At 43.0% G+C, this 26200-nt stretch overlaps 1 protein-coding gene across 2 annotated transcripts in view; it reads left to right on the forward strand.

The window, feature by feature from the left end:
- The window catches only part of LOC139263090 (ran-binding protein 17-like), a 918854-nt gene that overhangs the window by 487071 nt on the left and 405583 nt on the right, over positions 1 to 26200 (forward strand). For both annotated transcript variants that reach the window (XM_070878629.1, XM_070878630.1), the window contains 2 exons: positions 6883 to 6956; positions 10653 to 10733. In XM_070878629.1, the coding sequence (XP_070734730.1) occupies positions 6883 to 6956; positions 10653 to 10733 (155 nt within the window). The remainder of the gene's footprint in view (positions 1 to 6882; positions 6957 to 10652; positions 10734 to 26200) is intronic.

The following is a 26200-nucleotide window of genomic DNA, read 5'->3' on the forward strand; positions in this document are numbered from 1 at the left end:
TCATGTTTATTAAGACATCCCAGATCACCTCATATACAATTAATTTATTTTGAAATGCAGTCACTGTTACCATATTGAAAAATGTGGCAGCAATTTTGCACATAGCCCACAAACAACAATGACATGAATGGGCAGTTAATCTTTTTTTGGTGGAGTTGGTTGAAGATGGAACGCTAGCCAGGACACTGGGCGAACTCCTTCGAACAGTGTAATGGGTCTTCAGGGACGTTGGGTTAACAGAACAGGCAGCTGGGGCTTTGGTTTAACCTCTGACAATGCAGCAGTCCTTCAGTACTGCACAGGAGTGTCAGCCGAGATAAAGTGCTAGAGTGGGGCTTGAACCTATAACCGTCTGATTTGAGGGAGAATTTTACCAACTAAGTCAAACTGCAAATATTAGAAATTTCAAATAAGAGCTGAAAATACACAGCAGACCTGTCAGCATCTAAGGGAAAAGGCTTCACCTGGAGATCCTTTGTCAGGCCTGCTCTGAAGCGACATTACCCTGTTTTTCCTCTATCAGATACTGCTCTGTATTTCCAGCATTTTCTGCTTGTCTTTTAAACTTGAAATATCAGATACACTGTCTATAATTGTTTTTGTTTTGTATGGTAGCATAGTGGTTATGTTGCTGGACTAGGTCTGGATTAATGATCCAGAGAAGTGTGTTCAAATCCCACCACGGCAGCTGGGGAATTTAAATTGAGTTAAATAAATAAATCTGAAATAAAAAGCCAGTATCAGTAATAACGACCATGAAACTACCAGATTGTAAAAACCCATCTGATTCAGTAATGTTCTTTAGGGAAGGAAATCTGCCGTCCTTATCCGGTCTGGCCTATATGTGACTCCAGACCCACAGCAATTTGGTTCAAGAAGGCGTCTCACCACCACCTTCTCAAGGGCAATTAGGGATGGGCAATAAATGCCGGCCTTGCCAGCAACACCCACAATCCATGCGCTCATTTTTTTAAACAAATAATGCTTTCTCGAACACGTAAAATGCTGGCTTTGTGTTGCTGTGATTCGAGTCAGCAAAATAAAATTAAATGACCTCTGGCACTTTAAAAAAAAAAAAAATTGTTTCGGCCTTATCATCATAGGCAGTCCCTCTAAACGAGGATGACTTACTTCCACGCCAAAAAAAGGATGGGTTCACAGGTGTTTCGAATGAAGAACCTGAACTACATCCTGAAGGATGGAAGATGCCTATGCGTGGATTTTTTAACGTGTGGTGGCCGTTGCACACCAACCACCACACGGGCTCAGTTATATAAAGTATGAGTCGTAGGAGATGTTTACAATTAGGGTGATAAAAACAACACTAGTTAAGAATGTGAAATGTGCATTACTATCTAATCAGTACCTAATATTTTCTAATATATATTTTAATCTATTAGCCAAGTCCAGTGTGATGTAGGTAGAATTTGTTTCTATTTATTTATATTCACTTAATAGGCAGCTATTGCTACATGGTACTCATTTAAATGGATTAGATCCCTTTAAAGCTGTGCCACATACATATTCATAGGAACAAATGGTTTCACTTCTAAATTAAAAAAATACCTCACTTAATGCCCAAACAGGAGAAACAAAAGGAGGTTGTTGTCATTGTTAACGAGTGCCTCAATTTACTGTTCAATGGGGCAGATAAATGGATTTAGGAGCTAATAATCATGCCTGTCACTCAAGCCTGGTGTGTGGAGTCCCAGTGGTCGAGGAGAGCCCATGGGATGAAAGGGATGACATGGTATTTGATGGGATGATGGGTATCCACACTAATGGACGATAAAAGGATTGGAAATAGTTACAAGGATAATTGTGGATTAAAAGGTTGCTTCATTGTTGCCGTGGTTTTTTTAAAATTCTGTTTTGCTTGCTCCTTGCAGTACTGTTCCCTGCTTGCAGTTTAGAATGGGAAAATTAAGGCCATCTATGACTTGGTTTCAATAGCCTGCTAATAAACTGTTTAATTAGAAATCAAGTAAGTGATGTATGGTACTGGTTTCTGGAACTAATGACCAGTAATTTCCCTTGTATGTCACCACATTGATTGCCAATTAAAAAATATATAAATTCCTGTGTACAAAATTAAAATATGATGGATTAACAAAAGAAACTGAAGATGCTAGAAATGGGAAATAAAATCCCAAATGCTGGAAATGCACAGAAGGTCATTCAGCGTCTGAAAGGAGAAAGTAACAATTTGTCATTTCACGTTGAGAGCCTTCGTCACCTCACGTCCAATTCGCAAGCTGTCTTTTCTCAGATAATGACTAACCTGCTGCGTAATCCAGCATTTTTCATTTTTATTGAATGCCTGCATGCTCAGTCTTGGGTAAACCCACTTTTCATTGATCTATGGCCCTTTTTAAAGTGTAATTAAAAAAGCCCTTCTATTCTATTTTTAGCTATTTAGTAACTCGACCAAAGAGCCGGTACAAGCATGATGGACCGAGGCCTCTTTCTGTGCTGTATCATTCTATGATTCTCTTCAGCCCAGAAATGAACAGGCAGCATATTCCTAAGTTTCTGTGCTGCTCTATAATTGACAGAGATTGTCCTCCTTCGATGGTTTAATTATTGGATAACTATTAGAAATCATGGGCCGTAATTAAAATAAATTTAAATGTTTTAAATGGGCTAAAAATAACCTTATTGTACATGTTTTAATGTTTAAATGAATGAAAAATATATTTTAATGTTTTTTAAAACTCTTACTCTGGTAAAAGCAGGCCGTACGAATTTCACAGGCAGTTGCTGGGCAGAAGTTAGGGATGCAGATAATCTGTCAAGAGAATTCTCCCTGCGGGTGTGTACGAGATGCACACGCCCATAGGGGCCTTGCAAGTTCCAGGTTTAGGCATGTGTTGCACATGCCCGAAAACCCAGAACTTGCGATCTATCAAGAATTCTCTTGACAGATTATCCGCATCCCTAACTTCTGCCCAGCAACTGCCTGTGAAATTCGTACGGCCTGCTTTTACCAGAGTAAGAGTTTTAAAAAACATTAAAATATATTTTTCAATCATTTAAACATTAAAGCACGTACAATAAGGTTATTTTTAGCCCATTTAAAACATTTAAATTTATTTTTCAAAAAATTACATTTTTGTTTTAAATGTTTAATTATATTGTATTTTAATTCATTTTAAATATGTCATTTTTTAAAATTTATTTGTTATGTTAAATGTGTTTTTTATGTGATTCCCATTCATGTGATCCCTATTCATGCTCATGGGGTTTCCGTACATGCAGAATGAATGGGGAGTCCCTTGTTTTATTGGTTGGGCTGGCCCACGTGATCCCAGGGGCACTTGCGAGCCGCATGCACCCTTGGGGTACCTGGGCCTCTACACAAGCCTATGCGTGGAGGCTCAGGACTGCAAGTCTCCATGGATCGCGAGGCAGAAGGAAAGTTCGTAAATTTTTTGATGGTCGGAAGGTCCGATCGCAAATTCAGTTCCCATGTTTCAGACGATCTGCACTTTGTACATATATGTGTTGAGACCAGCACTGACGCATGCCAACCCAACATTTCAATGTGAAGTCGTCCCAATGAATTTAGGCAAGTAATGTGAGACTACACTGTCCCACAAAGCTTTGGCTTTGCATCACGTGCAGTTTTGGTTTCCATATTTACAAAAGGATATACTTGCTTTGGAGACAGTTCAGAGAAGGTTCACTAGGTTGATTCCGGAAATGAGGGGGTTGACTTATGAGGAAAGGTTGAGTAGGTTGGGTCTCTACTCATTAGAATTCAGAAGAATAAGAGGTAATCTTATCGGAACGTATAAGATTATGAGGGGGTTTGACAGGATGGATGTAGAGAGGATGTTTCCACTGATGGGGGAGACTAGAATTAGAGGGCACGATCTTAGAAACATAGAAACATAGAAAAATAGGTGCAGGAGTAGGCCATTCGGTCCTTCTAGCCTGCACTGCCATTCAATGAGTTCATGGCTGAACATGCAACTTCAGTACCCCCTTCCTGCTTTCTCGCCATACCCCTTGATCCCCCTAGTAGTAAGGACTTCATCTAACTCCCTTTTGAATATATTTAGTGAATTGGCCTCAACAACTTTCTGTGGTAGAGAATTCCACAGGTTCACCACTCTCTGGGTGAAGAAGTTTCTCCTCATCTCCGTCCTAAATGGCTTACCCCTTATCCTTAGACTGTGACCCCTGGTTCTGGACTTCCCCAACATTGGGAACATTCTTCCTGCATCTAACCTGTCTAAACCCGTCAGAATTTTAAACGTTTCTACGAGGACCCCTCTCATTCTTCTGAACTCCAGTGAATACAAACCCAGTTGATCCAGTCTTTCTTGATAGGTCAGTCCCACCATCCCAGGAATCAGTCTGGTGAACCTTTGCTGCACTCCTTCAATAGCAATAATGTCCTTCCTCAAGTTAGGAGACCAAAACTGTACACAATACTCCAGGTGTGGCCTCACCAAGGCCCTGTACAACTGTAGCAACACCTCCCTGCCCCTGTACTCAAATCCCCTCGCTATGAAGGCCAACATGCCATTTGCTTTCTTAACCGCCTGCTGTACCTGCATGCCAACCTTCAATGACTGATGTACCATGACACCCAGGTCTCGTTGCACCTCTCCTTTTCCTAATCTGTCACCATTCAGATAATAGTCTGTCTCTCTGTTTTTACCACCAAAGTGGATAACCTCACATTTATCCACATTATACTTCATCTGCCATGCATTTGCCCACTCACCTAACCTATCCTAGTCACTCTGCAGCCTCATAGCATCCTCCTTAGCAGCTCACACTGCCACCCAACTTAGTGCCATCCGCAAATTTGGAGATACTACATTTAATCCCCTCGTCTAAATCATTAATGTGCAGTGTAAACAGCTGAGGCCCCAGCACAGAACCTTGCAGTACCCCACTAGTCACTGCCTGCCATTCTGAAAAGTACCCATTTACTCCTACTATTTGCTTCCTGTCTGCCAACCAGTTCTCAATCCATGTCAGCACACTACCCCCAATCCCATGTGCTTTAACTTTGCATATTAATCTCTTGTGTGGGACCTTGTCGAAAGCCTTCTGAAAGTCCAAATATACCACATCAACTGGTACTCCTTTGTCCACTTTATTGGAAACATCCTCAAAAAATTCCAGAAGATTTGTCAAGCATGATCTCCCTTTCACAAATCCATGCTGACTTGGACCTATCATGTCACCTCTTTCCAAATGCGCTGCTATGACATCCTTAATAATTGATTCCATCATTTTACCCACTACTGAGGTCAGGCTGACCGGTCTATAATTCCCTGTTTTCTCTCTCCCTCCTTTTTTAAAAAGTGGGGTTACATTGGCTACCCTCCACTCAATAGGAACTGATCCAGAGTCAATGGAATGTTGGAAAATGACTGTCAATGCATCCGCTATTTCCAAGGCCATCTCCTTAAGTACTCTGGGATGCAGTCCATCAGGCCCTGGGGATTTATCGGCCTTCAATCCCATCAATTTTCCCAACACAATTTCCCGACTAATAAGGATTTCCCTCAGTTCCTCCTCCTTACTAGACCCTCTGACCCCTTTTATATCCGGAAGGTTGTTTGTGTCCTCCTTAGTGAATACCGAACCAAAGTACTTGTTCAATTGGTCTGCCATTTCTTTGTTCCCCGTTATGACTTCTCCTGATTCTGACTGCAGGGGACCTACAATTGTCTTTACTAACCTTTTTCTCTTTACATATCTATAGAAACTTTTGCAATCCGTCTTAATGTTCCCTGCAAGCTTCTTCTCGTACTCCATTTTCCCTGCCCTAATTAAAATCCTTTGTCCTCCTCTGCTGAGTTCTAAATTTCTCCCAGGGTTCGCTGCTATTTCTGGCCAATTAGTATGCCACTTCCTTGGCTTTAATACTATCCCTGATTTCCCTTGATAGCCACGGTTGAGCCACCTTCCCTTTTTTATTTTTACGCCAGACAGGAATGTACAATTGTTGTATTTCATCCATGCGGTCTCTAAATGTCTGCCATTGCCCATCCACAGTCAACCCCTTAAGTATCATTCGCCTCAATAGAATATGGGGCCGCCATTTAAAACTGAGATGAGGTGAAATTTCTTCTCTCAGAGGGTTGTAAATCTGTGGAATTCGCTGCCTCAGAGAACTGTGGAAGCTGGGACATTGAATAAATTTAAGACAGAAATAGACAGTTTCTTAAATGATAAGGGGTTATGGGGAACGGGCAGGGAAGTGGAGCTGAGTCCATGATCAGATCAGCCATGATCTTATTGAATGGCGGAGCAGGCACGAGGGGCCATATGGCCTACTCCTGCTCTATTTCTTATGTTCTTATAACTCCAGTCAGTTAAAGCGAGTATCTTAAACTTAATTCTTAATCTTGATAATGGTGGCAGAGAGCAGACTATTCTGTTGGCACTTTGTTTACAGTAAAATAGAATTCCCTCCCTAAACCGCTCGGCCTTTAAGACACTCCTTAAAACCTACTTCTTTGACCAAGCCTTTGGGCACCCATCCTAATAGCTTTTTATGTGGCTCGGTGTCAAATTTTGTCTGATTCTGTGAAGTGCCTTGGGACATTTTACTACTTTAAAGGCGCTATATAAATGCAAGTTGTTGTTGAGTTGCAAGTAATCACGACTGGATTTTTCTGGATCCTTGCCAACCTCAGCTGCTGGGCAGCTTCCTGCCTTCTTTACTCAAAGGCAATGAAAATTCCAGCCTGACCTCAAACCTCAAAAAATGAAACAGACGTATGCGCTTGCGACTTGCAAACTTAAGCCTTTCAATTGCAAATCCATAAATCAATTGAAAATTCATTTTTTTACATGATTTTGGCCTAAGACGTTTCAATAATTATCCTTTTTTTCCAACTATTTCTCCCCCAGGTTTACGTCCGAATATCTGAGGTTTTGAGCCTTACTGATGAGACCCGTGTACTTGAAGCATTTGTGGCAAAAGTGTGAGTATGTTTCAGATACCTTCTTTCCTTGCTTGGTGGGATAAGGTACAGTACGGGCAACATTTTCTCTTTTCGAAGACAAATAATCTTATTTAATGAAAGGGTTTGATAGGGTAGACCTAGAAAAGATGTTTCCACTTGCAAGCAAGACCAGAACTCGGGGCCTTCAATACAAGTTTGTCACTAATAAATCCAGTAGGGAATTCAGGAGAAATGTCTTTACCCAGAGAGTGGTGAGAATGTGGAACTTGCTACTACAAGGAGCAGTTGAGGTAAATAGCACAGATACATTTAAGGGGAAGCTCGATAAGTACGTGAGGGAGAAAGGAATAGAAGGATATGTTGACAGGGTGAGATGGAGTGAGGTGGGAGGCGGCTCGTGTGGAGCATAAACACCGGCACAGACCTGTTGGGCCCAATGGATTGTTTCTGTGCTGGAAATACTTTGCAATATGTTGCAACTCATTGCACCCTCAGGTCGTAAAGTTAATTATTACCGTGCTGTTGTTTAGAAAACAGAAAATGAAACCATTTCTAAATTCTTTGAATTCTTTTGTGATTTTTAAGTGCAGTTGCAAAAGCCATGCACAACACTACAAGTGTAACATCAGTACCAAGTAGTTTTGCTTCACAGCTTCACTGCAGTTATAGTGTAAATGCAGCCTGAATCTGTTGTCACCAGATCATAGCGGAGACTCAGTGGAGGGGATTGCAGAGATAGGAAGGGGCAAGGCCATGGAGGGATTTGTAAACAAGGATGAGAATTTTGAAATCCAGGAGATGCTAAACCGGGAGCCAATGTAAGTCAGCGAGCACAGGGGTGATCCCCAGCATTGAAGCACTGACCACACTAGATCAGCTCCGCTGGGCAGGCCACATAGTCTACATGCCAGACACAAGACTCTCAAAGCAAGCACTCTACTTGGAACTCCTTCATGGCAAACGAGCCAAAGATGGGCAGAGGAAACGTTACAGGACACCCTCAAAGCTGCCCTGATAAACTGCAACATCCCCACTGACACCTGGGAGTCCCTGGCCAAAGACCGCCCTAAGTGGAGGAAGTGCATCCGGGAGGGCGCTGAGCACCTCGAGTCTCATTGCCGAGAGCATGCAGAAATCAAGCGCAGACAGCGGAAAGAGCGTGCGGCAAACCACCCCTTCCCTCAATGACTATCTGTCCCACCTGTGACAGAGACTGTGGTTCTCGTATTGGACTGTTCAGCCACCGAAGAACTCCAAGAGTGGAAGCAAATCTTCCTCGATTCCGAGGGACTGCCTGTGATGATGATGATGTGTGATCGGGACTTGGTGCGAGTTTTGGATGACCTCAAGTTTATGTAGGGTAGAATGTGGGAGGCCAGCCAGGAGTGTGTTGGAAGATCAAGTCTAGAGGTAACAAAGGCCTGGATGAGGGTTGCAGCCAATTTAGTGGAAGCTCAGAATCATTAACGCCTGGGTGCTACTTTTTCAACATTTCAAAAATAAGCGCTACTGAATTTCTAGCCCGTGTATAAGCGTCCGTCACATTCCCCTCATTCCACAATTTAGTTAGATCCTCAATGAGATATAACTAATAGGTTAGGAACAACCAGTCTTCGATACTCCTCTCCACACTGGATTGAATTGGATTGGAGTTATTGACTTTACTTTTGTTGCATCCTGTACATTTTGTCTCACCATTGTTTCTGTTACTACTCTGGCCAGGGCGCCAGAGTAATCCTCCTCTTACTCATTCTTTTCTCGAACCTCTAAACTGTGGAACTCCTTACTTCCCTCCTACTCCCACCAAGGCTGAGAACAGCAAGCCCAGCACACACGAGAGTCTTTTCTTCCTCCGACAGTTTTAATACTCAAGCTCGGAATGAACTACGGCTTGATTTACCTCAAGGTTTATTGTTCCCGACCCCAGTGCCATTCTATACTCTTAAGTCTTGACTCTTCATCAGCGTTTCTCGGTTCTTAAGAAATGGTACCACTGAGTTCCAAGTCTGTTCTTAACATGTCTTTTCTGTTCTCTCCTTGGGTCAGATGGAAGAAGTGACATGTTAAAAATTGGTAACAGACCCTGCTGCTTTTACAGATGTGTAACTATGATGATGTAATAATATGCTGGTATTTCTGGGAATCAGTACCTTCATTAGATGTATTAGTGTCAATATAGTGCATGCAATAACAAATTTAAAAATGGTAATGCAAGGCAATGAATATTTCAGAATTATTCTTTATGACTATAATGACACAACCATTCCATGCAGTGCTAATATAATTTGTGTACAACTGCACTCTGAAATGATTAAAAAGACATTAAAACATGTTTTCATTAAATGTAAGATGCAACACTGAGGCCAATCATCGAATTTTTCTCAGAAAATCCATGGCAGAAAACTTGAAACTCCTTCAAAAAAATAATAATCAACCGGAAAGGCTTCCCACCCCAAAATAACACAGCTCCAACTTTATCTACAGCACTTAAAAAACTACAAAATACCTTAACAAGAAATGAAGCTCATTTGTATTCGTCTATTTCCTTTTGATTAGATTATGTTAGGTTATGTTCCTCCAATGGCCCAATGATAATGGCAAATGAATCACACTGAACAGAAGGTGCCAGGTTTGATCCCTGGTGCATACTGAGTTAGCTGTTGTCAGGGTGGCAGTAGAAGCCCCAGCTGGAGGAGGCTGGCGATCAGGTAGCATTCCCAATCCTGGTCACAATCCAGTGATTCCTACTGAAATGTGTATTTGTGTGGACTTTAGCTGTGATCGGGATTGGGTCAGCTGTGATGCATTCCACAGTTAACTAGCCTGTTGACACTCGCTGTTGGGCCTTACAAATGAAAAATGGTGACTAGTGCGAGTGGCTGGAGGGAACCCCAACTAGAGCTAGCATCTTCAGTGAGAGGGGAGTGAAAAAAACAAAACTGGTTATCCTAGAGTCAACAGTGCTCCATAGTGTAAACAGAGCCAGCTCACGTGGACCTGTGGCCATTTAAGCAGCTTTTATTGTGTGTGAGGCCCTTGCCAGTGCCACCAAATCTCACTGCAAGAGTCTCGCGCTACTGCTGGGCGAGTAAATTTAACCAATTCACTAAGATCAGCCACTGAGAAGACCAAGTTGAAAGAAAGGGGGCTCCCCGAACGGTAGCCTTAGTGAATTTGGGAAGTTTACTCAGGATGCTGGGAGGATGTGCGATTTGTTAGAAGCTAACGGTACTTAACATTACATAAATGCGAATTTATATCCACTGAAACAAAAAAACAGAAAATGACGCAAACACTCAACAAGTCAGACAGCTTCTGTGGAGAGATCAGACAAGTTACCATTTCAGGTGTGGACCCTTCGAAACACGCTTGTTGAAGAGTCCACACATGAAGTATAAACTTGTCTGTTCTCTGTCCACTGAAACATGGTCTATGATTCTGCTGTCAGAATAAGGAGCTAACTTTAACAATGTAAATGTGCGGAGTCTCCTCCCTTGACCTAAATTGAAGAAGTACCAAATATAAAAGTACCTAAAGAAACTTTAGCACAGTGCTCTGTATCTATTCCATATAGGAAACAGAGAGTTGGTTTTTTGATAAAGAAAGAGAATGTAGCGAACAGAAAAACATTCTGCAGATCCCTCCGTTCTGTTCATACTGTTCAGCATTAGATATTTCTATGTGCTCCAATAATGGATATCCCTTTGCTTACAGTGTCAACAATCTGAAATGCTGGGGGAGAAGTGAGCCAGTGATTTCCAGAACACTGCAGTTTCTCAACGATCTGTCGGTTGGATATCCTTTTCATTGATATAACTGTGCAGCTGCAGTAGAAAAGGTTAGAGTAATGTCCACTTTCAAATCAATGCGCATGGTATTGCAGTGAAAAGACCCGCTCGCCTGGCAAATGCCTCCCTCCCCCCTCTCTCCATTCACTGTTAGGGAAAAGGGTCGAGGGAAACGAAAATTGCTCCCAAATTATCGGCAAAATAAGATGCTTTTTGAACATGTAGAAAAACCTCAACAAGAGGTGAAGTTTTAGCAATAAGGAAGTGGTGGGACAAATCTCGGTCACATTCTGTCCCAAGTGGGAAGAGGGTAAAATTGTTGCAGATAGGAAATAAAATGTGTTAAGACTGTTGCTGGTTTAAAATGTTTTACATTTTGAATTCTTTTATTCTTTTAAAGAGCACTGAAGCCGTTCCCATGGTTAAGTATGGAAATACTTAGCGTGGTACTCAACTGTACAGGTCCCATGTTCACAAGTTCGCTGATCTCAAGCAGGCAGCAATCGAGATTCTACAGGTCTCAGCGCCCCTGTTTGTGTGGACCTTGGGCAAGGATTGGATCAGGCTCGGCTCTGGTATCTTGCGTGGTTGACCGTACTGTCGAGGCCTCGCATGGCAACTTGTGCAAGGTGTCAGAGGATTGCTGGTAGTCATGGAAATGTACTCCAGCAGGTGCCTGTGCCTTCAGGAGAGGATAGAAGAAGACTAGGCGGGGGGGGGGAGAGGGAGGGAATGATGACAAAAAGGGAGAGCACAGGCCATTTGCTATGACAATCTAATCCACAAGAACCAGTTAGCTAGGTGAAATCTAATGAAATCGTATCCCATTTGATACAAACTACAAGAGATCAATTGTTCAAGAATTTAATTGTGTTTGCAGATTCAATATGTGGCAGCAGATTAAAGGCTCTTATTCTGACCCTTGCAAGTATTAGGTTGTAAGAAAGAAAGACTTGCATTTATAGAACGCCTTTCATGACCACCAGATGTTCCAATGCACTTTACAGCCAATGAAGTACTTTTTGACGTGTAGTCACTGTTATAACGTAGGAAATGCAGCAGCCATTGCGCACAGCAAGCATCCACAAACAGCAATGTGATAATGACCAGATTATCTGTTTTTAGTGATGTTGATTGAGGGATAATATTAGCTAGCATACCAGGGATCACTTTCCTGCTCTTCTTCAAAATAGTACCATAGGATCTTTTGCATCCACCTGAGAGAGCAGACAGGTTTAACGTCTCATCCAAAAGATGACACTTCTGACACTGCAGTGCTCCCTCAGTACTGCACTGGAGTGTCAGCCTAGAAACATAGAAACATAGAAAATAGGTGCAGGGGTAGACCATTCGGTCCTTCGAGCCTGCACTGCAATTCAATAAGATCATGGCTGATCATTGCCTCAGTACCCCTTTCCTGCTTTCTCTCCATACCCCTTGATCCCCTTAGCCGTAAGGGCTATATCTAACTCCCTCTTGAATATATCCAATGAACTGGCATCAACAACTTTCTGCAGCAGGGTTAACAACTCTGAGTGAAGAAGTTTCTCCTCATCTCAATCCTAAATGGCCTACCCCTTATCCTTAGACTATGTCCCCTGGTTCTGGACTTCCCCAACATCGGGAACATTCTTCCCGCATCTAACCTGTCCAGTCCCATCAGAATCTTATAAGTTTCTATGAGATCTCCTCCCATCCTTCTAAACTCCAGTGAATAAAGGCCCAATTGATCCAGTCTCTCCTCATATGACAGTCCAGCCATCCCTGGAATCAGTCTGGTGAACCTTCGCTGCACTCCCTCAATAGCAAGAATGTCCTTCCTCAGATTAGGAGACCAAAACTGAACACAATATTCCAGGTGAGGCCTCATTAAGGCCCTGTACAACTGCAGTAAGACCTCCCTGCTCCTATACTCAAATCCCCTAGCTATGAAGGCCAACATACCATTTGCCTTCTTCACCACCTGCTGTACCTGCATGCCCACTTTCAGTGACTGATGAACCATGACACCCAGGTCTCGTTGCACCTCCCCTTTTCCAAATCTGCCGCTATTCAGATAATATTCTATCTTCGTGTTTTTGCCCCCAAAATGGATAACCTCACATTTATCCACATTATACTGCATCTGCTATGCATTTGCCCACTCACCTAACCTGTCCAAGTCACCCTGCAGGCTCTTAAAGTCCTCCTCACAGCTCACACTGCCATCCAGTTTAGTGTAATCCGCAAACTTGGAGATATTACACTCAATTCCTTCATCTAAATCGTTAATGTATATTGTAAAGAGCTGGGGTCCCAGCACTGAGCCCTGCGGCACTCCACTAGTCATTGCCTGCCATTCTGAAAAGGACCCGTTTATCCCGACATTACCCTCAATACCATGCGCTTTGATTTTGCACACCAATCTCTTGTGCGGGACCTTGTCAAAAGCCTTTTGAAAGTCCAAATACACCACATCCACTGGTTCTCCCTTGTCCACTCTGCTAGTTACATCTTCAAAAAAAATTCCAGAAGATTCGTCGAGCATGATTTCCCTTTCATAAATCCATGCCTAGATTTATGTGCTCAAGTCTCTGGAGTGGGACTTGAACCCACAGCCTTCAACATTAAACACTGAAGGGCTATATCTCTGACTTTGTTCTTCCGATGGGAAGTCACATCTGGTTAAAATGCCATTAGGAAAGTCAGGTGCAGTGGGAGCCTGAATTTCCTCTATGTGCTGCCGACGGAGGAATCTCCCTGCTGGAGATGTGAAGACAGGGAATTACATCTTGAGTACCAACAATCTAGCCAATGTAAGATGGACGTGAGTATAGGCAAGGCTTCGTTCGGGATTTTTTTGTTGCCAATGTTTTCCCCTTTCCAAAGCTGCTGGCTCTTGCAGAGATACGGTTCCATGGGGGGACGGACAGCTATCAGGCACTTCACCCAAGTAGTCATTCTTCATATGTGAGCTGAGGTAGTGAGGGTCCTCAGAATACATGACCCTGCCGGGCTTCATCCAATATCCACACATGCATATTTCCAGCAGGATAGCAATAAGGAAAGAAAGCCCGGCTTGATTTGTTTTTGTCTCTCCGTGGTTTGTTGGCACTGAGACCAATGCTGCAGTTGCCACCTTTTGTCAGACCAGCAATCATGGCACAGCCTGAGAATTATAAAAACATAGGAACAGGAATAGGCCATTTAGCCTCAAACTTGTTCCGCATACCATTAATCACCGCTGATCTGTACCATTTACCCACCTTTGATCCAATCCCTTGATATCCTGACCTAACAAAAGTGTATCGATCTCAGTCTTAAACACTTCAATTGACCAAGCAATTTTGGACCTTTTCGTCTGCGTCGTGTCTTACTGCACTGAATAGTATCCATACCCACGAGAAGTTTTGTCTTCCAGTGGCCCTGACTACTATGTGTGCGAGAAGTGTGTCCAGCTGCAGTTCCTGACAGACTGCAAGACGGCACTGGAGCTGCGGATGAACTCACTCTGGAGCATGCGCGATGCTGAGAATGTTGTGGATAGCACATTTAGTGAGTTGGTGACACCGCAGGTAAGGGTTAGGACAGATAGTGAATGGGTGACCAAGCGACAAGACAAGAGCAGGAAGGTAGTGCAGGAGTCCCCTGCGGTCATCTTCCTCCAAAACAGATATACCGTTTTGGATACTGTTGGGGGAGATGACTTACCAGAGGAAGGCACCAGCAGCCAGGTTCATGGCACCGTGGGTGGCTCTGCTGCACAGAAGGGCGGGAAAATGAGTTGGGAGAGCTATCGTGATAGGGGACTCTATTGTAAGGGGAATAGATAGGGGTTTCTGCGACCGCAACCGAGACTCCAGGATGGTATGTTGTCTCCCTAGTGCAAGGGTCAAGGATGTCTCGGATCAACTGCAGAGCATTCTGGAGAGGGGAGGGGGTGAACAGCCAGTTGTCGTGGTACATGTAGGTATCAACGATATAGGTAAGTAGCGGGAAGAGGTCCTACAAGCTGAATTTCGGGAGCTAGGAGTTAAATTAAAAAGTAGGACCTCAAAGGTACTAATCTCTGGATTGCTACCAGTGCCACGTTCTAATCAGAGTAGAGGGAGTAGGATGGTTAGAATACATACGTGGTTTGAGCAATGGTGCAAGAGGGAGGGATTCAAATTCCTGGGACATTGGAACCAGTCCTGGGGGAAGTGGGACCAGTACAAAAGGGACGGTCTGCACTTGGGCAGGACTGGAACTGATGTCCTGGGGGTAACATTTGCTAATGCAGTTCGGGAGTGTTTAACCTAATATGGCAGGGGGATGGGAACCTATGCAGCGAAACAGGGCGAAGTAAAATGGAGTCACAAACAGCTGTAGTTCATCCCCCCTGTCTGGCGTAAAAATAAAAAAGGGAAGGTGGCTCAACCGTGGCTATCAAGGGAAATCAGGGATAGTATGAAAGCCAAGGAAGTGGCATACAAATTGGCCAGAAATAGCAGCGAACCCAGGAACTGGGAGAAATTTAGAACTCAGCAGAGGAGGAGAAAGGGTTTGATTAAGGCAGGGAAAATAGAGTACAAGAGGAAGCTTGCAGGGAACATTAAGACGGACTGCAAAAGCTTCCATAGATATGTAAAGACAAAAAGATTAGTAAAGACAAACGTAGGTCCCCTGCAGTCAGAATCAGGGAAAGTCATAGCGGGGAATAAAGAAATGGCAGACCAATTGAACAAGTACTTTGGTTCGGTATTCACTGAGGAGGACACAAACAACCTTCCGGATATAAAAGGGGTCAGAGGGTCTAGTAAGAAAGAGGAAATGAGGGAAATCCTTATTTGTCGGGAAATTGTGTTGGGGAAATTGATGGGATTGAAGGCCGATAAATCCCCAGGGCCTAATGGTCTGCATCCCTGAGTACTTAAGGAGGTGGCCTTGGAAATAGCGGATGCATTGACAGTCATTTTCCAACATTGCATTGACTCTGGATCAGTTCCTATTGAGTGGAGGGTAGCCAATGTAACCCCACTTTTTAAAAAAGGAGGGAGAGGGAAAACAGGAAATTATAGACCGGTCAGCCTGACATTGGTCGTGGGTAAAATGATGGAATCAGTTATTAAGCAGTGCATTTGGAAAGAGGTGACATGATAGGTCCAAGTCAGCATGGATTTGTGAAAGGGAACTCATGCTTGACAAATCTTCTGGAATTTTTTGAGGATGTTTCCAGTAGAGTGGACAAAGGAGTACCAGTTGATGTGGTGTATTTGGACTTTCAGAAGGCTTTCGACAAGGTCCCACACAAGAGATTAATGTGCAAAGTTAAAGCACATGGGATTGGGGGTAGTGTGCTGACGTGGATTGAGAACTGGTTGTCAGACAGGAAGCAAAGAGTAGGAGTAAATGGGTACTTTTCGGAATGGCAGGCAGTGACTAGTGGGGTACCGCAAGGTTCTGTGCTGAGGCCCCAGCTGTTTACATTGTACATTAATGATTTAGACGAGGGGATTAAATGTAGTATCTCCAAATTTGTGGATGACACGAAGTTGGGTGGCAGTGTGAGCTGCGAGGAGGATGCGATGAGGCTGCAGAGTGACTTGGATAGATTAGGGCAAATGCATGGCAGATGAAGTATAATGTGAATAACTGTGAGGTTATCCACTTTGGTGGTAAAAACAGAGAGACAGACTATTATTTGAATGGTGACGGATTAGGAAAAGGGGAGGTGCAATGAGACCTGGGTGTCATGGTACATCAATCATTGAAGTTTGGCATGCAGGTACAGCAGGCGGTTAAGAAAGCAAATGGCATGTTGGCCTTCATAGCGAGGGGATTTGAGTACAGGGGCAGGGAGGTGTTCCTACAGTTGTACAGTGCCTTGGTGAGGCCACACCTGGAGTATTGTATACAGTTTTGGTCTCCTAACTTGAGGAAGGACATTCTTGCTATTGAGGGAGTGCAGCGAAGGTTCACCAGACTGACCCCCGGGATGGCGGGACTGACATATCAAGAAAGACTGGATCAACTGGGCTTGTATTGTTCAGAAGAATGAGAGGGGATCTCATAGAAACGTTTAAAATTCTGACGGGTTTGGACAGGTTAGATGCAGCAAGAATGTTCTCAATGTTGGGGAAGTCCAGAACCAGGGGTCACAGTCTAAGGATAAGGGGTAAGCCATTTAGGACTGAGATAAGAAGAAACCTCTTCACCCAGAGAATGGTGAACCTGTGGAATTCTCTACCACATAAAGTTATTGAGGCCAATTCACTCAATATATTCAAAAAGGAGTTAGATGTAGTCCTTACTACTAGGGGGATCAAGGGGTATGGCGAGAAAGCAGGAATGGGGTACTGAAGTTGCATGTTTAGCCATGAACTCATTGAATGGCGGTGTAGGCTCGAAGGGCCGAATGGCCTACTCCTGCACCTATTTTCTATGTTAACTTGCTTCTTCCATACATGTGGGATTGCCACTCAGTAATCACCCCACTGCAAAAACGGGCAGGTTGAATGAACTGTTAAAGTTGCTCAGAGATATTCAGGAAAAACTGGGTCATTGGTGTAACATGGATTTCCAGATTTTTAAAATATTTATTGTGGGTTTCTCATGTCCATTGCAAATAAGTAAATGCATTTACTGAGAGAAATCTGGCAGAAGTGGGAAGCAGACATTGGGGAGGCGCTGAGCACTGTTAGTTCTCCACAGTGCGACAAAGAAAGTTAGAATACAAGATATCGCAGTTTTTCTTGAATATCTCTGAGCAGCTTTAACAGTTCATGCAACCTGCCCCTGTTTTTGCAGTGGGGTGATTACTAAGTGGCAATCTCATATATATGGAAGAAACATTTCACTGGATTGACTTGATTGCAATACAACTTTATTAGTCCATAGCATGAAAGTTCTCTCTGTCCAGGACCCGCAAACAGATTAGAGGAACAAGCTGGTCTTGGTTCATTGCAAACCAGAGCTACGAGCATTTGGAACCAAGATAAAATAGCTCCCTCTGAGCTGGAGGGATGTTACATTATTTGTGTTCTTAGTAAGCCTCTGTAATTTATCAGAACTGTACCCGCTGCAGTAAGGAAATACGAAGTGGGAAATGGATATTCGGCCAAAAAGCATGGCATCTGGATCAAAGGCCATCCCCATCTTCTCCACATTGATTCCTGAAGCTAATTGTTTATCTGTATCCATTAGCCATGGAGAACAATTACTGTGATCTATTTCTTCAATTTCCCTCATAATTTAGTAGTTTGTTAGGTGTACTAATTTCTGCACACTGATCAGCGACATTTAAGAACCTGGACTGATCGCTGTAATTTGAAATTTGGAACAACAGAAAACAGTGGAACTGCGCAGGCAGATTAACATTTCAGCTGTGAGCGTTCGCCAGAAGTGAACTGTTCAGGTGGAGGCTGTGGAGAAAGCTTTTTGCTTCCAATGCTGATTGACCTGTGTATTTCCAATATTTTCGGTTTTAATTTCCATTGACTAGCGTGCGTGTTTTTTTTTAATCTGCACTCTGAAATATGGCAGGTTCTCTGAATCACTTGGCCCTCGGAGATTTTGCGTTCCGTTATTAACCGGGGATATTAAGCTTTCCTTTTCTGATCGTTTGCTGAAAATCACTGGCATGTTAGAAAAGAAACTAATAAAGATTCGGGTCTTCGGCACCAGGCTTGTCGGTTGCTCAGCATTAAAGAAAGAGCTTGGCTGTTTCCTCCTTAACATCTGAGTCACTGGCTGATCTGTTCTGTTGCCACTCATCCAAATTGACAACTCTTACATTGTGGAGGAGTGTGCTTCTAATGTTTATAAACGTGTAATCAAGCTTGGTTCAGGCCCCTGGTGGTTGCATGCAATAGTGTATCAATCAAGTCATTTGGTTCGATAAGAAAGGAAAAGCAATTTTTTATATCTTTTTTTTTGTTTACATATATATATCAACAAAAAGTAAATGACTTGGTACAAGTTTTTTGTTTCTAATACTGTATTGTTATTAAAGTTAAGTTTTAAACCTTTTGCCCGCCCCCCCCGAGGCAGACAGTGAAAGCTCCAGAAAGTAATACCCACCCACTTTTATGCTGGAATTTAATATGCAACTTTTTATTGGAAAATAATCGCACTTGTCTGCCAAAATCCACCGTGCAATATTTCTGTTTGTACAGATAATGCAATAAAGGCACAGGGTGCTATTTATCACTGCAAATTCTGAGGTTTTCAGGATTCTTTTTATTATTTTAATATATTTCCTAGGTATTAAATCAGAAAAATGATGAATTACACTTGTCTTGGCTGTGTGGCCATTTTTCCCCCAAATACAATACATATCCCAATTTTGGTGGTTATTTTGACTGTTTATGATGTGTGTGTTATTTTTCTCTGGGAAATATTGTGAGCGATTTTGAAATAATATTGCCAAAGTAATTTTCATCAATGTTTTCAGAGAGGCACACTGGTTATATCTGCTTTCCAGCTTTTTCGAACATCTGTATTGTACCAGTGTGGGTCACAGAATGTTCTGTGATTATAGGAGCTTTTTGATGGGGGGAGAGGGGGTGAAATAGAAAAAGGTGAAGAATTTTTTCCCAAAAATTTTTTGCTTGTTAATTTTGTACAGTTAGTGCTGGTGAATGGGACAGTTTCCAATTCAGGCACCCTTTCTCACTCCCAGGTCAGGTATAGGACAGCTGAATCATAGAGGGTTACAGGACAGCTAGAGGCTATTCATCCCATTGTGTCTTTGCTAGATATAGTTAGATGCAGAATGATGCTTCCTCTACACTGTCCTATTAAACACTCCCAGGGTGGGTACATCATTGGTTAGATACAGAGAAAAGTTCCTCTCCCTCGGCACAGGCTTGACAGGCCAAATGGCCTACTTTCGTGCTGTAACCATTCTATGATATAGTATTATAACAACATGCCTTAGGGAAACTTCAGAAGAGAGCCCCTATTGCACCAATGAGGCATTGTTCCATTTCCCACACACCAGTCATCTTGGGATCTATCTGGGGAGAAAATTCACCAAACTCAGCCTGGAGCCACATTAGGAAGGAGTGTAAATTGGAGAATCAGTGTTCCACTTTGTTGGAGCTGCACTCATCCATGCCAGTGCAGAGTATGCCATCACACACCTGACTTGTGCTTTGTAGATGGCGGAAAGGTAGATGGCAGGAGTCAGGAGGTGAGATACTCGCCGCAGAATACCCAGCCTCTGACCTGCTCTTGTAGCCACAGTATTTATGTGGCTGGTCCAGTTAAGGTTCTGGTCAATGGTGACCCAAGGATGTTGATGGTGGGGGATTCGGTGATGGTAATGCTATTGAATATCAAGGAGCGGTGGTCAGACTCTCGTTCGTTGGAGATAGTCATTGCTTGGCACTTGTGTGCTGCGAATGTTACTTGCCACTTATCAGCCCAAGCCTGAATGTTGTCCAGGTCTTGCTGCATGTGGGCATGGACTACTGAGGAGTTGCGAATGGAACTGAACACTGCAATCATCAGCGAACGCCCCCACTTCTGGCCTTATGATGGAGGGAAGGTCATTGATGAAGCAGCCGAAGATGGTTGGGCCTAGGACGATGCCCTGAGGAACTCCTGCAGCGATGTCCTTGGGCTGGGATAAATGACCTCCAACAACTACAACCATCTTCCTTTGTGCTAGGTATGACTTCAGCCAATGGAGTTTTCCCCCTGATTCCCATTGACTTCAATTTTAACTAGGGCTCCTTAATGCCACCCTCACTCAAATGCTACCTTGGTGTCAAGAGCAGTCACTCTTACCTTACCTCTGGAATTCAGCTCTTTTGTCCATGTTTGGATCAAGGCTGTAATGAGGTCTGGAGCTGAGTGGTCCTGGCAATACCCAAACTGCGCATCAGTGAGCAGGTAATTGGTGAGTGCTGCTTAATAGCACTGTCGACGACACCTTCCATCACTTTACTGATGATTGAGAGTAGACTGATTGGACGGCAATTGGCCAGATTGGAATTGTCATTAATATACATCAAAATGAGTTATGGTCCTAACATCGACCGCTGGGGAACACCACAGTATACTTCCCTCCAGTCTGAAAAACAACCATTCACCACTAATTTCTATCCCTTAACCAATTTTTTGTCCACGCAGCCACTATCGCTTTAATTCCATGGGCTTTAATTTTGCTAACAAGTCTATCATGTGGTACTTCCAAGGGTATTCAATATTCAGGAAAGATAGACTGAAAGGAAAAGGAGGTGGGGTAGCGTGGCTGGATAAAAAGGAGATTAACGCAATAGTAAGGAAGGACATTAGCTTTGATGATGTGGAATCTGTAAGGGTAGAGCTGCAGAACAACAAAGGGCAGAAAATGTTAGTAGGGTGTTGTGTGCAGACCACCAAACAGTAGTAGTGAGGTTGGGGATGGCTTCAAACAGGAAATTAGGGATGCGTGCAATAAAGGTACAGCAGTTATCATGGGTGACTTTAATCTACATATAGATTGGGCTAAACAAACTGGTAGCAATACAGTGGAGGAGGATTTCCTGGAGTGTATAAGGGATGGTTTTCTAGACCAATATGTCGAGGAACCAACTAGAGAGCTGGCCATCCTAGACTGGATGTTGTGTAATGAGAGAGGATTAATTAGCAATCTTGTTGTGCGAGGCCCCTTGGGGAAGAGTGACTATAATATAGTAGAATTCTTCATTAAGCTGGAGAGTGACACAGTTAATTCAGAGACTAAAGTCCTGAAAAAGAAACGTAACTTCGACGGTCGGAGACGTGATTTGGCTAGGATAGACTGGCGAATGATACTTAAAGGGTTGACGGTGGATAGGCAATGGCAGACATTTAAAGATCATATGGATGAACTTCAACAATTGTATATACCTGTCTGGCATAAAAATAAAACGGGGAAGGTGGCTCAACCGTGGCTTACAAGGGAAATTAGGGATAGTGTTAAATCCAAGGAAGAGGCATATAAATTGGCCAAAAAAAGCAGCAAACCTGAGGACTGGGAGAAATTTAGAATTCAGCAGAGGAGGACAAAGAGTCTAATTAGCAGGAGGAAAATAAAGTATGAGAGGAAGCTTGCAGGGAACATAAAAACTGACTGCAAAAGCTTCTATAGATATGTGAAGAGAAAAAGATTAGTGAAGACAAAAGTAGGTCCCTTGCAGTCAGATTCAGGTGAATTTATAATGGGGAACAAAGAAATGGCAGACCAATTGAACAAATACTTTGGGTCTGTCTTCACTAAGGAAGACACAAATAACCTTCCGGAAATACTAGGGGTTTGAAGGTCTAGCGAAAAGGAGAAACTGAAGGAAATCCTTATTAGTCAGGAAATTGTGTTAGGGAAATTGATGGGATTGAAGGCCGATAAATCCCCGGGGCCTGATAGGCTGCATCCCAGAGTACTTAAGGAAGTGGCCCTAGAAATAGTGGATGCATTGGTGATCATTTTCCAACATTCTATTGACTCTGGATCAGTTCCTATGGACTGGAGGGTAGCTAAAAAAAGGAGGGCGAGAGAAAGCAGGGAATTATAGACCGGTTAGCCTGACATTGGTGGCGGGGGAAAAGTTGAAATCAATTATTAAAGATGTAATAGCAGCGCATTTGGAAAGCAGTGACAGGATCTGTCCAAGTCAGCATGGATTTATGAAAGGGAAATCATGCTTGAGAAATCTTCTCGAATTTTTGAAGGATATAACTAGTAGAGTGGACAAGGGAGAGCCAGTGGATGTGCTGTATTTGGACATTCAAAAGGCTTTTGACAAGAATCAGGTGAATTTATAATGGGGAACAAAGAAATGGCAGACCAATTGAACAAATACTTTGGTTCTGTCTTCACTAAGGAAGACACAAATAACCTGCTGGAAATACTGGGGGACCGAGGGTTTAGCGAGAAGGAGGAACTAAAGGAAATCCTTATTAGTCAGCAAATTGTGTTGGGAAAATTGATGGGATTGAAGGCCGATAAATCCCCAGGACCTGATAGTCTGCATCCTAGAGTACTGAAGGAAGTGGTCCTAGAAATAGTGGATGCATTGGTGGTCATTTTCCAACATTCTGTAGACTCTGGATCAGTTCCTATGGACTGGAGGGTAGCTAATGTAATTTCTCTTTTTAAAAAAGGAAGGAGAGAGAAAACAGAATTATAGACCGGTCAGCCTGACATCGGTGGTGGGGAAAATGTTGGAATCAGTTATTAAAGATGTAATAGCAGCGCATTTGAAAAGCAGTGACAGGATCGGTCCAAGTCAGCATTGATTTATGAAAGGGAAATCATGCTTGACAAATCTTCTCGAATATTTTGAGGATGTAACTAGTAGAGTGGACAAGGGGGAACCAGTGAATGTGGTGTATTTAGACTTTCAAAAGGCCTTTGATAAGGTTCCACACAAGAGATTAGTGTGCAAAATTAAAGCACATGGTATTGGGAGTAATATATTGACGTGGATAGAGAACTGGTTGGCAGACAGGAAGCAAAAAGTAGGAATAAACGGGTCCTTTTCAGAATGGCAGGCAGTGCCGAGTGGGATACCGCAAGGTTCACTGCTGGGACCCCAGCTATTTACAATATACATTAATGATTTAGATGAAGCGGTACAATGTAGATAAATGTGAGGTTATCCACTTTGGTGGTAAAAACAGTAAGGCAGATTATTATCTGAATGGTGACAGATTAGTAACAGGGGAGGTGCAACGAAACCTGGGTGTCATGGTACATCAGTTATTGAAAGTTTGCATACAGGTACAGCAAGTGGTGAAGAAGGCAAATGGCATGTTGGCCTTCATAGCAAGAGGATTTGAGTATAGGAGCAGGGAGGTCTTACTACAGTTGTACAAGGCTTTGTGAGGCCACACCTTGAATATTGTGTACAGTTTTGGTCTCCTAATCTGAGGAAGGACATTCTTGCTATTGAGGAAGTGCAGCGAAGATTCACCAGACTGATGCCTGGGATAACAGCACTGACATATGAAGAAAGACTGGTTTGACTAGGCTTATATTCAATGGAATTTAGAAGAGTGAGAGGGGATCTCATAGAAACATATAAAATTCTGATGGGATTGGACAGGTTAGATGCAGGAAGAATGTTCCCGATGTTGGGGAAGTCCAGAACCAGGGATCACAGTCTAAGGATAAGGAGTAAGCCATTTCGGACCGAGATGAGGAGAAACTTCTTCACTCGAGTTCTGAGCATGTGGAATTCTCTACCAAAGAAAGTTGTTGAGGCCAGTTTGTTAGATATATTCAAAAGGGAGTTAGATATGGCTCTTACGGCTAAAGGGATATGGAGAGAAAGCAGGAACGGGGTACTGAAGTTGCATGATCAGCCATGATCATATTGAATGGTAGTGCAGGCTCGAAGGGCCGAATGGCCTACTCCAGCACCTATTTTCTATGTTTCTATTTTACTTTGTGAAATGCCCTCTGAATGTCCATATACACAACATCAACCACACTACCCTCATCACCCCGCTCCGCCACTACTTCAAAGACTTGATCAGTTTAGTCAAGGATTATTTTCTTTCAACAAATCCGTGCAGTTTCATTTATTAGCCCATATCTTTCTAAGTGCCAATTAATTTTGGACCTGATTATTGTCTCTCAAAGTTTCCCCACCACCGATGTTAGACTGACTGGCCTATAATTGCCGTGTTTATACCTCTTCCCTTTTTTGAAAAGATGTGTAACATTTGCAAGCCTGCAGTTCTCTGTCACAGCCCCATATCTAAGGCATATTGGAGGCTTGTGGCCATAGGTGAGTGGGCAAATGCATGGCAGATGCAGTATAATATGGATAAATGTGAGGTTATCCACTTTGGGGGCAAAAACACGAAGGCAGATTAGGAAAGGGGGAGGTGCAACGAGACCTGGGTGTCATGGTTCATCAGTCATTAAAAGTTGGCATGCAGGTACAGCAGGCGGTGAAGAAGGCAAATGGTATGTTGGCCTTCATAGCTAGGGGATTTGAGTATAGGAGCAGGAAGGTCTTACTGCAGTTGTACAGGGCCTTGGTGAGGCCTCACCTGGAATATTGTGTTCAGTTTTGGTCTCCTAATCTGAGGAAGAACGTTCTTGCTATTGAGGGAGTGCAGCGAAGGTTCACCAGACTGATTCCCGGGATGGCGGAACTGACATATGAGGAGAGACTTGATCAACTGGGCCTTTATACACTGGAGTTTAGAAGGATGAGAGGGGATCTCATAGAAACTTATAGGATTCTGACGGGACTGGACAGGTTAGATGCGGGAAGAATGTTCCCGATGATGGGGAAGTCCAGAACCAAGGAACATAGTCTTAGTATAAGGGGTAGGCCATTTAGGACTGAGATGAGAAGAAACTTCTTCAACAGAGAGTTGTTAACCTGTGGAATTCCCTGCCGCAGAGAGTTGTTGATGCCAGTTCATTGGATATATTCAAAAGGGAGTTAGATATGGCCCTTACTGCTGAAGGGATCAAGGGATATGGAGAGAAAGAAGGAAAGGGGTACTGAGGGAATGATCAGCCATGATCTTATTGAATGGTGGTGCAGGCTCGAAGGGCCGAATGGTCTACTTCTGCACCTATTTACAATGTTTCTATAGCTTCCGCTATTTCCACCCTTAGTTCCCTCAGTAACCTAGGATGCATCCCATCTGGACCAGGTGCCTTTTCTACTTTTAGCACTGCCAATATTTTAAGTACCTCTTCATTGATTTTTATCCTATCCAATATCACGCTATCTCCTCCTTTACTGCTGGATTGGCTGCATCCTCTTCTCCAATGAAGACAGTTGCAGAGTATCTCGACCATACCCTCTGCCTCCACAAGCAGATCGCCCTTTTTGTCCCTAATTGGCCCAACCCATCCTATGACTTTAATATTTATAACTTTATAAAAGAATTTAGGCTTCCCTTTTATGTTTGCTGCTAATGTATCTCATCTCATACACTACTGTATTATGAACCTTACATTTGTCATAAGCCTCCTTTTCTACTTCATTTTACTCTCTATATCTTTAGTGAGAGGCTTAATTAGCAATCTTATCATTCAATCATAGATATTTCTGCACAGAAGGAGTCCATTCAGCCCATTGTGTCCGCGCCGGCCGACAAAGAGCTATCCAGCCTAGTCCCACTTTCCAGCTCTTGGTCCGTAACCCTGTAGGTTACAGCACTTCAAGTGCACATCCAAGTATTTTTTTAAATGTTGTGAGGGTTTCTGCCTCTACCACCCTTTCAGCCAGCGATTTCCAGACCCCCACCACCCTCTGGGTGAAGAAATTTCCCCTGAAATCCCCTCTAAACCTCACACCAATTACTTTCAATCTATGCCACCTGGTTGTTGACTCCTCTGATAATAATAATAACTTTTATGTATATAGCACCTTTAACGTAGTAAAACGTCCAAAGGCGCTTCACAACAGTGATACAGACAAACAGATAAATTTGACACCGAGCCACAGAGGAAATTAAGGCAGATGATTAAAAGCTTGTTTAAAGAGGTAGGTTTTAATGAGCATCTTAAAAGAG

This window comes from Pristiophorus japonicus, chromosome 4 (assembly GCF_044704955.1).
Source record: "Pristiophorus japonicus isolate sPriJap1 chromosome 4, sPriJap1.hap1, whole genome shotgun sequence".
Classification (NCBI taxonomy): Eukaryota; Metazoa; Chordata; class Chondrichthyes; family Pristiophoridae; genus Pristiophorus; species Pristiophorus japonicus.